This window comes from Chelon labrosus, assembly GCF_963514085.1.
Source record: "Chelon labrosus genome assembly, chromosome: 19".
Lineage (NCBI taxonomy): Eukaryota > Metazoa > Chordata > Actinopteri > Mugiliformes > Mugilidae > Chelon > Chelon labrosus.
The window spans coordinates 17,651,639-17,662,199 of record NC_140352.1 but is presented as its reverse complement, the minus strand read 5'-3'; the positions used below and the strand labels follow the sequence as shown (position 1 = coordinate 17,662,199).

The window sequence follows — 10,561 nt, the reverse complement described above, 5'->3', positions numbered from 1 at the left end:
CAGATGGGAAAAAAAAAAAAGTAACTGAAACTCAATATATTCTCAATTTAATGCTGCTGGAAAATACAAATGAACATTTACTGGTGGTGACACTTGATCTGTGTCTTTATCCGTCTCAATCAATATAAATTGTGAACATTTTAATAATCAGAGCAGTTACACAGAACAAGAGACGGAAATATAAAAGCGATCTTTATTATCAAGTCAAACAATGTTTCGCGGAAGTTTTTAAGAAAATCTGAAAAACTAAAATAAGCAGCCGGCCGCAGGGTCTTCACCTCTTCTTGAAGCCGTACTTCTTCCTTTCATAGAACAGGTCTGTTTTGGAGCTGCCCAAGTTTACGATCTTAGGACATCCATCTCGCTGTAGAGCGAACAAAAAGAGGAAGAGATTTTTATCTGAAACAAGCTACAGTTACAGTTCATTTTATGTTTGTTTTCTCAAGGCTTGCCACCTCATAGTACATAATGCAAGACAAAAATCTCACAAACATAGCCTCTGTTGAGTTGCTTTAGAGCCCAGACAAACGCCATGTTTCCACTTATATTTCCTTTTAGGCTTTAGTCCCAGGAACTTTTATTTTTTTTCAACAAGGAACTTGTAGGCACCTTCAGCACATTGGTTGTCTAAGACCTATTACATTTCCCCACAGTGGGATAAATTAAAGGATGATATTATTTTATCTTATCTAATGAGTTCCCTGATGTCTGAAAGGAAAATGGCTGTGGGCGAGGAGATAAATGGTGGTAATGGCTTATAAAGTGAGGAACAGATAACAACAGTAACATGGTGGAAATTAAATTAGAGCTGTTGTTGAAGAAATGAACAGTAGAAGCACAGCAGATATAAAATGCCTATAAATAAAGTGACAAATCAAATTTTATGAGCGTTAGCAAATACTTACTGTGAGATAAAATGCTTCAAGTACTAAGCCAATCAGAAATGTTCTGAGCTGCAAGCCCCTGTAGTTTTGAAATCTACTACACCCGAAGGGACTTTTTGGAGGCTGAGATAATTTCCACAAAAATGAATATAGACCACGGTGCCTGCAGTGGAAACACAACGAGTACCCCTACAGGTTCCTAAGCCCCTCGAAAAAGCTCCTGAGGTGGAAACACGACCAGAGGCAAAGACAGACAGCAAACTCACATCTTTTTCCTGGATGGTGCACTCTTTACAGTAGTAGGCGTCAGATACACCTGGCCCTCCGCAGATGACACAGCGTCCCTGGTAGGATCCATAGTTACACTCGTCACAAATGCGCACCAGCGTGCACGGCCTCACATAGGAATCACAGATGACACACTTTCCATCACCTGGGATGAGGAGAGACAAGATGAAGGAGTGAGAATAATGTAGGAGGCAGAACACACTATGCAACATGTGGCTACATCTACAGATATATAGTAAGTAAACAATAATAATTTACCTATTTTATCGAGATTGAATGTCAAAAAACAACAAAGGTGAAATTAATATTTTCACTTTATTAGCTATGATAATACATAAAAACAGCATTAATGAAATATAAGTGAGAATGTACAAAAACTCACCTATAACAATTTATGTACACACTGTTTATTGGCTATTTTAAACAAAGACGGAAACACTTACATTTCTCGCAAAGTCTCCCGATAGCTGTGGGACGAAAACAAAGCAGAGTCAGTCAGTGGGAAGCTAAAACACGTAGTTTGCCGAATTAGCGCCAAAACCCGCAGTTTTCTCCCGTTTACATTGTAATAAAGTATTGATAATGAAGTGCTGCCGAGTCAAATTGCAATATAAACCGCCAGTGCCAACAGCATTTTCCAGGCTAACACCACGGCTAACGTATGTTTCAATGAAGTAGCATGCTGTAACTGTTAGCATGGTAGCTAAAGTTATCTCGAGGCAAACAACAAAAGACTTCCGGTTTCAGTAAGAAAACCAGTGTAGAATAACAAAGAGTGAAACGGGTTAACACGTACCAACACCGGCCTGTTTTCGGCAAAAGATCAAATCTGGATGATGTTTAGCCATTGTCGGCTAACGCAATGTATACGCTGCAGCTTTGGTTCAACTTTAACCTTTAACCCGTGAATTCAGCGTGAAGAGCTGCGTTATCGCCACCTAGAGGCTGGAGTGAGAAACAGCACCTTACTGTGGGAGATAGATAGATAGATAGATAGATAGATAGATAGATAGATACTTTATTGATCCCGAAGGAAATTCAAGCATCCAGTAGCAGTAACATACACTGAACATACAATACAAAAACTATATAAAAAATAGAAAGTAACTAGAAATAAAAAAAAAAATGTTTTATACAACTATAAACTATGTTAAAAATATAAAGTGACCTGTTAAAAATATAAAGTGACCAGTAGTGCAGCCAGGATAGGACCATTTTCCCCTATATGACTGATCATTTTTCTGTCGCTTTGTGAGATGTCTTTGTCTTATTCAGAAATTCATCAGAAATACTATCACGTTGCCCAGAGCCCATGTAGAATGTGTTTGTCTTTTCCAACCAAAACTCACAATTAATAAAAATCAATAATTAAAGTCCACAAATCTTCACACAGCCACTGAAATATAATAAGAAAAAGAAGAAAAGGAAGAAGAAATTGTAAATACAAGAGCATTTTCATTGATCATGAATCAAAACTTTCTTTTTAAGCTCTGGGTATGGTCATTGTTAGAGAATAAACCTAGAGGATAAACTAAGGAAAGTTAAAATCCACATTATACAAATAGTGGCCTCTGATTAAGCTGCATTTAAGGGGAATTTGAGAGATTTTTTTAAATTGGATAATAAACTTTATGAATAAGCGACATATTCAGACAATAGTCAGTATTTTCAAAAATATGTATCCAAACATTTTGTAGGGCAGTTGTTTGCAGATGACATATATATAAAAAAAGAGGTGATGAGTGGATCAGATAAAGAAACTGAATTGTGTTTTCAATAAAAAGTAAAAAAGTAATGATATATTCACACGAAAGAAGACAAGAGAGTGAGTAAGATGACAACTGTAAAAATTTAATAAAAACATTTAAGACGTTTAGGCTCATATAGTTATAGATTTTGGCCATCATAAAGAGAGCACTTTTAAAAACAGTGCAGATTGTAAAATGATGTAATGTAATATTCTCTTGTGTTGGAGTAATGTGTTGACATTCATACTCTGGAAATATATACGGCACACTTTATACGTCCCCATTGTGGGACGAATAAAGGTTTTTCTTATCTTTTTCTTATAGACTATGACTGTATGTGGGTGATTAGATGTGGCCCCAGCTCAGTCTGTGTAAGATAATGCAGCCGTTTGACCAATAATCCTGGTTGCTAGAAATGTTGATGGAGTGATTAACTGTGCTCACTGCCAGTGTTTTCCACAATAACACTTCAGATCAGGGGTTCTTTTTTTTTGACCTCACGGCCCTCATCTTTTGCAGTACAATGTGTCCCGTGGCCCATTCAAATATTAACACTGTATTGGTTTTATTGATTTCACTCGTGATTTGATGCTAAAACCTTGTCAAATAAATGCCATGATACACAGTGATCATCACAAAAACATTTATTTATCATGTGTATGCAAACCTGCTCATACAACAAGACGCAGAACAGGCTATCAATTCATGGAACAAATCAAGCTGGTACAAGAACAAGTTTAAAGGCTCAAGTCAGACTTATTCACAGAAAAATAACTAAGAATTAGATTTTACTACAGCAAAAAGGAGGGACTCTAAAAGAAAAAAGATAACTGACGAGAAAAACTGGAAATTTGACAAATAAAATTATGTGGTGAAAATAAATACATTCAAAATAATGAAAATTTCAAATCAAATCAATAACTAAACTGTTGGACAGCTCGGCTCTGCCTTGTTACCTCCATTCACAAAGCCATACTTAATGAAATCTTCTGAAGTTTTGTGTGGAATTTAAGAAACCTTTTTCTCCTTATTGTAGTATGCAGTATTTGTTAAAGAACAAGTCATCTAAAACTTATGTATCCTGTACCTCCCTAACATGTTTTATCTTCTACATTGAAGCCAAAACAGCTTTGAAGCACCTCTGAAGGTGATCATCAGATCCTTCAAGTGTTGAAAGTTGCAAGTGTATGTTAATGTAAACTTAATTATTCACTATTATTACTATTATTAGTCATTTGTCACAGAACTTGGCAAAGCATCTGAACTATCTGGGGTTCCAGGTGTAATAGTTAGCACTCTGAATCCAGTGTAGTTCAGTCGTTGTGACACTGAGCCCAAAGCTGCTCCCAGTGACAGACAAGCACCACGCATGGCACCTTTCATCCCATTAATTCTGTCAGGATTATTAAAAATAAATGACAAAATAAATAATGTAAGGTCAAGTAGAATTACAATAATCTGTATGGACATCAGAAGTGCACTTTGTGATGTAAAACTAAACCTTGTGTGTGTTGTGTTGTTGTGGACATGAAATGATGAACATGAACCGATACACTCATTAGTAAAAAAAAAAAAAAAAGAATCGAAAGAGAGGAAGTAGTTCCAATTTTATATTATTTTTATTTATTCAGTTAATGTAGTAAAGTTAGTGTTATTATAGTTAAAGGATACCTCCTGGGCCTTATTTATGTACGTTTAAGTTAAATACAGTTATTTACATTTAAGTTAAATTCAATTCAGTTAAAAAAGTGAAATTAAATTAGGTTCACTTAATTTCAATTAAAATCATTAAAATTACATTAAGATCAGTTAAATTAATTTTAGTTCAGTTAAGTTAAACTAAACTAAATCCTTCAGGAGATAATTAGATCAGCGTATATCCATTTAGCGCGAGTGACTGGGGCATCGAGACGCAGCCTCTAAATAACGCATTATCTGCTGCGAAACTCGTTCATTACCACAATATAATTTGCTACTGCTATTTTTTTACAACATGGCTGAATATTTTTCCAATTCTGAGTTTGTGGACGAACCTAGCAGTAGCAAATTACAGATTACCAAACCGACTGTCCCGAGGTACGCGCACCGCTTAGAGATGACAGGTCAGAAGACATCATCCAGGGTCTGTAGGTCAATCTACAGACCCTGGATGATGACAACAGGAAACTCCGGACTCAACGGGGAATAGCACTAGCGTATCATAACAAAATATTAGTGAAATGAACGAGTTTCACAGCAGATAATGCGTCATTTGGAGGCTGCGTCCCGATGCCCCAGTCACTCCCACTAAATGGATATACGCTGATCTAATTATCTCCTAAAGGAGTGCAAATAACACAATAGTTTTATGGGTGAGTAAACGATTGTATTTTATGCTAGAAATATGGTCTAGGTTGTAAAAAACAGTAGTTCCCCTTTAACTGTCTGAAGACACTTTAAAGAGCCTGAAACCCCCAGAGCAAGCACTAAGGCGACGGTGGCAAGGAAAAACTCCCTTTTAACAGGAAGAAACCTTGAGCAGAACCAGGCTCATTTGGGGGGATCCATCTGCTTGAGGCCGGCCCTAGACAGACAGAAATAAGATGCATCGGGAATAGACAACTGCCTATGTATGTAGTTTTATCCCTATCAATCATTTACACTCAAATACATGAAAGGAAAAGGCCCAGGTTTAACAATGAAGAACTTATCCTTTGAGTTGAGGTGCAGTTAGAAAGGGAGTTTTCCATGAACCCTGAAGCTGTAGAGGCAGGTTTAGTCCATGTTTCCCCAGTTGTTCTCAGTCTGTAGCTTCACATATCTGAAAACACTGTTGTCTGGATTCTGGAGAATGAGAGAAGCAGACATCAGAGATGTGGCTGTCATTGTGATGCATCTGGTATCTGTGTGGACTAATAGCAGCTCCACTTCCATGATGCAGTTAGTTCAATTAAAGAAGTTTGCAGTCATTCCAATGGCAAAATGAAAAATGCATTTTAACAAAGAAGTACTGTATCACTGACATCATACGTACAGAAAGACTAAATGTCTGAAACGTAGCTCCATCCAGATCATAGACCAGTGTTCCCAGATAGGTGCCTGCCTCTTCTTTGGTCCTCACTCCCTGAAAGTTAAGAGACAGAGAAGATCAGCTCAACGGCTCATTGTGCACGGCAGAATCAATACTAGTGAGATATCTTCAGGTTAACAACGGACGAGGTGTGACTTACGTATATAGAAAACTCCCTCGGAGCACTTTCAGTGTTTCCATGAGGGGACTGGCTTTTGGAAATGTGGCCCAGGGTCACATGAGTGACAGAGACCGGGTGAGACAGGGAGATGAATAAATGTCCCTGTTCACCTGCAAAGCACCAACATTGACCCGGACGTAATGCTGAGTGACCCTGGAAGAGAAGATTACATACTTTAGTCTCCACAGATGCTAAACTACAACTTTGGTCCATGTTGTTTCAGTGGAACTATAATCTGCTGTAATAGTAATAGTGGCTGTGTAATCTCTACCTGAATCACTCTTCTCTGGGCTTTTGATGAGTACCACCAGTTGAACATCCATCTCCATATTAAGCCTGGATCTTCTCGAGGCCAATATGTGTGAGAGGATAAATGTTGAATCACTCTGGCACCTGCTCACACAATCAAGAGGACACACGGGATGTTAGAAATCAACCTGTAAACAAGTTCCACAGTAAAACACGGAATGAATCATGGTGACTCAGATGAAGACTGTGAGGATCACCTACCTTCCATATTCCAACGCAAAGTTTGTTATGGTGTCTGCCAGAAGAACAAACATGTCCAACGGCTGTCTGAGGGACAGCAGCTCCTGGTGGACCACTCTTATGTTTACATGTAATATAAATCCTGAGGAAGACAACAAATGAAACTTTTACTAACAAGGAACATCTCAAAGACCTGAGTCATGAACTAATATCAAACCATGCATTAGAAATGATTGTTAGTAGCAGGAAGAGTAGAGTCACTCACCAAAAGCCAGTAGAAACATGAGGAGGAGGAAGCTGATGTTCTTTGCAGAGAATCTGCACATTTTTGGGACTGTAGAGAGACACAAACAGGATGTTTAGAACATGTTGAGAAAATACAAATACATCTGAAACTGATCTTTCTCTTATGAAGAGTCCTTACCTCTGGTTCTCTTGACCCCAGTCCTCTGTGTCCCATTTGTTGTTGGTTGATGGCTCCAGGTATGAGGGACACATGGCTGGGAGACCTTAGTCCCGACAGTCAAGCTGTGTGACTGTTAATGTCCACATTGTCCTCCACATCCCGATAGTCCTCTACAACGTTTTCATTGTATGGACCACGATGTGTCTTCCTGTAAAATATCCTGCAAAACACAACAGAGGTTAGAGAAGTTAAAGTGTTGGTGTACATTGTAGTGAGGAAATGACACAGCGTGTGCACACAAACACTGCACATCATCTTACCTGTTTAATCTCTCCTTGTAGGAGATAACTGGAGTTCCGTCTCCAGTGTAATACCCTGCTTCTTGCAGGCGGAGACTTCTTTGTGACATGACTGGAAAATGGTAGAAAGAGAGAGGAGCCGATCATCAGTGACACATGTGGATACAGTCGAACGCTTTTTACAGACGCTGTTGCAGACAAACGTCAGAAATAGAAACTGTTGTGCTGCGTTCACTTGACTGAACCATTACAAGTAAACAACACAAACACAGCGCACAACTAGAAGATACACAATCTCATAAATACTGACCTAGTGAGTGAGACTGTGTCAAATCTGAACACATGAACTTATTGCAGGTGCAAGGTGTGTTGCAGATACTACTGCTGCCACTTACCTCTTAATTTGATGGTGCAGGTGTGAATAAGTCACGAAGAATTAGTGGAAAACCTGAAAAATCAAAGAGGTTAATTACCTGAAACCCTGAAAAAGAAAAGAGGTTAATGAAATGTCCTGGGACACCTGAAAAACAAAAGCAGAAGAGATTATTTCCCTGAAAACCTGGAAAACAAAAGCTAAACTCTGAGGTTAGTGCTTGTGGCTGGATCCGAGGTCCTTCTGAACTGATGAAAGCTGCAAACAAAGTGACTTTAAGGCTGAAATGTGACTCTCTGAGGTGTAGCTGTGCATCTGTGACCAAAGATTCTAATCACGTCACAGAAGCTTCAAAGAACCTCTGAACATTCTATATGGAAATGAGAGAACTAGCACCTGACAAGAAGAAGTCTGTTATTCTCATGTAATTATTTATGAGATTATTATAAATTATTCCATTATTATACTATTAATTATCAATAAATCACTTATAATGAAGCCATGTTAGACATAGTCAGTCCTTATTTGGAAGAGAAACGTGTTTCATCCAAACGACACATTTGATTGAAACGACAGATTAAATTTTTATTCTTTGTGCTCATCAGGTCATAATTTTTTCTCAATAGCTTATTTAGTGAAGCTTTATCCGAGCGTTTTCTTTCTGTGCAACCCTCAGGTTATCACTGATAGATGCGGTTTTCTTCATTACACTTAAAATAAATAGTAACTTTGCAGCAAATAAAATATTAGGCAGCAGACCAACATCAAACTGTTATCCTTTTACTTTGTGTTTTTTCTTTTGCTAAAATCAACGACAGCACAGAGGTAGGAAGTGTTCACATACTGTACTTTACCCAGGCAACATCAACACAAATCTTACATTTTAAAGGTTACTGCAGCTAACTGGTTCATGCAGGAAATAAGGAGATTATTGGCCTGTGTCACTATGCATCCATTTTCTTTTTTTCAAGTAATTATTCATTCATTCATCTTTTGTAACCGCTTATTAGGGTCTGCTTGACCCTATCCCAGCTGTCATCGGGCGAGAGGCGGGGTACACCCTGGACAGGTCGCCAGTCTATCACAGGGCTAACACAGAGAGACAGACAACCATTCACACTTACATGCACACCTACGGCCAATTTAGAATCACCAGTTAACCTAATGAGCATGTCTTTGGACAGTGGGAGGAAGCCGGAGTACCCAGAGAGAACCCACACAGACACAGGGAGAACATGCAAACGCCACACAGAAAGGCCCAGTCAGCCCCGGAACCTTCTCGCTGTGAGGCATAACCACCTCGCCACTGTGCCGCCCCTCAAGTAATTATTATCTGTAAAATAACAAAACAAATGATTATCACAACGTATACATACAGTTAGCATCAATTAGTCAAAAACTTAGATATTTTTAAATGATGTTTAAAGACTCTTAACTACTGTGGTTGGAGAATAGATTCAAAGAATTATTACAGTATATTTATTAAAGAATGAGTCTTCTGTAGGAAGCCTCCATGGTCTGAATGTGTTCTAGTTTGCAGGAGATCCTGTATCCATGGATCAGACTTGTTAGTCCAGCACTTCCCACACATGGATTGAAATGACTTAAATGATTTTTTTTTAAGCTTTTGGAAAATCAGTTTTAACACTTTTCCTTCCTTTGACCACTGCAGAGCAGTAAGAGTCTACATGAGCTGCAGTTTTGCAGATGTTCTGACCCAGTCATCTAGCCTTCACATTTTGGCTCTTGTTAAAGCTGTTCCAATCCTTCCACTTGCCCATTTTATTTGCTTATAATGCATCAACTTTGAGGAACAAATGTTCAGCTACTGCCTAATATATCCACGCACTGACAAGTGCCATAATAACCAGCACTGTTCACTTGACCTGTCAGTGATCATAATGGTATAGTTCATCGGTGTATGTCAATGTAAACACAATTCTTCACTGCAATAACACTTTAGATCAGGGGTTCTTTAACTTCTTTACCTCACGGCCATCATCTTTTGCAGAACAAAGTGTTCCGTGGCCCGTTCAAATATTAACACTGTAAGGTTTTATTAATCTCACTCTTGGTTTGATTTGTATTCAATAACTAACTAAATCAAATCCAAATCTAAGCTAAAACCTTGTCAAATAAATGACACGATACATAGTGATCATCACAAAAACATTTATTTATCATGTGAATGCAAACCTGCTCATACAACAGGACGCAGAATAGGCTATCGATTCATGGAGCAAATCAAGCTGGTACAAGAACAAGTTTAAAGGCTCAAGTCAGGCTCATTCACATAAAAATAACTAAGAACTGGAATATGGGAGCAACAGCAAAAAAAAACCCCAACAATTTCCTTGAAGGATTAATAAAGTATTCTGATACGACAGCAAAAAGGAGGGACTCTAAAAAATGATGATAAAACGAATACATTAAAAATAATTGAAAAATATAGACTTATAATCTGCATTAATTGTTTCAGCAGTCTTCATTATTGCCTGAGTGTAATATGAAGTAAAATGTAACATGCAGAAACAATATTTGCATGTGAACTACTAATGTCTAAATAAAGCAGAGGAAAAAAGAGTGTATATAACTTACTAGCTGATTAGTTACACTAGTGAAAATAACATTATAATAGTTTTCAGTTGTTATAATGTTCACTTTGTGATCATTTTGGAGGATGTTGTGTGTGGTGCTGGGAAAGCTCTTGTCAAATCGAGTGTCTCCAGCAGATGGTGGTAGCAGGAAGCGCATCGACCTCTGCTAAACAAAAGAAAATAGAAGAAGAAGAAACGGCCATAATTGCGTGACGTCGCCGCCGACCCTTCACATCTTTGTCAGTGA

At 38.1% G+C, this 10,561-nt stretch overlaps 1 protein-coding gene across 1 annotated transcript; it reads right to left on the bottom strand.

The window, feature by feature from the left end:
* Positions 1-31: 31 nt before the first annotated feature.
* On the bottom strand, positions 32-2,128 carry phf5a (PHD finger protein 5A). Its single transcript, XM_084568261.1, has 4 exons — positions 1,969-2,128; positions 1,616-1,639; positions 1,151-1,317; positions 32-364 (listed from the first exon to the last, which is right to left on the bottom strand). Exons 1-4 carry the CDS (start codon positions 2,018-2,020, stop codon positions 275-277), a joined length of 333 nt encoding a protein of 110 aa, XP_084424387.1. The 5' UTR covers positions 2,021-2,128; the 3' UTR covers positions 32-274.
* Positions 2,129-10,561: the final 8,433 nt, after the last annotated feature.

What these genes read in the sequence shown, in the direction of transcription:
- phf5a (XM_084568261.1), bottom strand. Translation starts at nt 2,020, where the DNA reads ATGGCTAAACATCATCCAGATTTGATCTTTTGCCGAAAACAGGCCGGT. An exon ending in CGGGAGACTTTGCGAGAAAT is followed by an intron (nt 1,318 to 1,615) that starts GTAAGTGTTTCC and finishes TCCTCATCCCAG; the next exon opens with GTGATGGAAAGTGTGTCATC. An exon ending in GCACCATCCAGGAAAAAGAT is followed by an intron (nt 365 to 1,150) that starts GTGAGTTTGCTG and finishes TTCGCTCTACAG; the next exon opens with CGAGATGGATGTCCTAAGAT.